Source organism: Perca flavescens, chromosome 5, assembly GCF_004354835.1.
Source record: "Perca flavescens isolate YP-PL-M2 chromosome 5, PFLA_1.0, whole genome shotgun sequence".
In the NCBI taxonomy this organism is placed as follows: Eukaryota; Metazoa; Chordata; class Actinopteri; order Perciformes; family Percidae; genus Perca; species Perca flavescens.
Window position 1 is genome coordinate 37,979,706 of NC_041335.1, and position 1,231 is coordinate 37,980,936.

Consider the following 1,231-nt stretch of genomic DNA (forward strand, 5'->3'; position numbering starts at 1 on the left):
AGTCAAGTTACCTTTTTAATTCCAGGCACTTGTTCACAACAAGACATCCGAGTTACGTTGTACGATATCGCTTTGTTTTTTTGTTTTTAGGAGCTCAAATAGATGACAACGTTCCTCGTCGCAACACTCAGCGCATTGTGGCTCCGCCCGGTGGGAAAGCCAACATCACCAGCCTGGGATAAGTTCTCTCCTCTGCCGGGCCCGGGGGCTGCAGGGCTACGCTGGACCAGAGGCTGCTCTGACTGCTGGCCTCACATCTGGTCACATCTGCATCCCCCACACACTTCCAACACACACACACACACACACACACACACACACACACACACACACACACACACACACACACACACACACACACACACACACTCTATCCATTCTTCTTCCTCACTACCACTCCGTCACTTCAAGCCATGCACACTCGCAAAGAGAGTTATTCCATTTAGTTTCCTCTTTCCTGCCATATTCCATTGTCACGGGAAGGATTAAGTGAATTGAAGAAGCCTTTCTGTTGCAGTATTTTGATTTTTAGATTTTTGCTTTTTTTACCCTCTGAAAGATGACTGACGCGTCTCTATAAATATATCAGCGATAACACAGCACAGAAATGTGGTTTAGATATTGCCAGATTCGGCAGAATCTCTCCCTTTTTTTTTTTTTACAGCTCCTGCACACTGGCTGTGTGGCGTGAAGGCTCTTATGTACTAGACGCGCGCCATCGTGTTGTCAAAATTATGTAATATCCTGTTCGCGCGCCCACACGCTTGCGTGTCTCGTGAAAAATAGGCGTCGGTCCTATTTCTAGCATGCATGTGTTTTCGGCTCGAGCCGCGCCTGATTATTTACATGGAGGCTTTTGGTAGTTTTATTTAGTTTCTGTCCACTTTGAATGAAGTTTGTTTTACGATGATAAAAGTCCTGATTATTTACATGGAGTCTGGTGGAGATATGCTGGCTCTATACACGCTAAAAGTCCTGATTATTTACATGGAGTCTGGTGGAGATATGCTGGCTCTATACATGCTAAAAGTCCTGATTATTTACATGGAGTCTGGTGGAGATATGCTGGCTCTATACACGCTAAAAGTCCTGATTATTTACATGGAGTCTGGTGGAGATATGCTGGCTCTATACACGCTAAAAGTCCTGATTATTTACATGGAGTCTGGTGAAAATATGCTGGCTCTATACACGCTAAAAGTCCTGATTATTTACATGGAGTCTGGTGGAC

General features: G+C 44.8%; 1 protein-coding gene across 1 annotated transcript in view; it reads left to right on the top strand.

Moving 5' to 3' along the window:
• dpysl2a (dihydropyrimidinase like 2a) overlaps positions 1 to 285 on the top strand; it is a 27,601-nt gene extending 27,316 nt beyond the window's left edge. Inside the window, exon 14 of the mRNA XM_028578082.1 lies at positions 91 to 285. Coding sequence (XP_028433883.1) covers positions 91 to 182 — 92 coding nt within the window. The 3' untranslated portion in view covers positions 183 to 285. The remainder of the gene's footprint in view (positions 1 to 90) is intronic.
• The last annotated feature ends 946 nt before the right edge of the window (positions 286 to 1,231 follow it).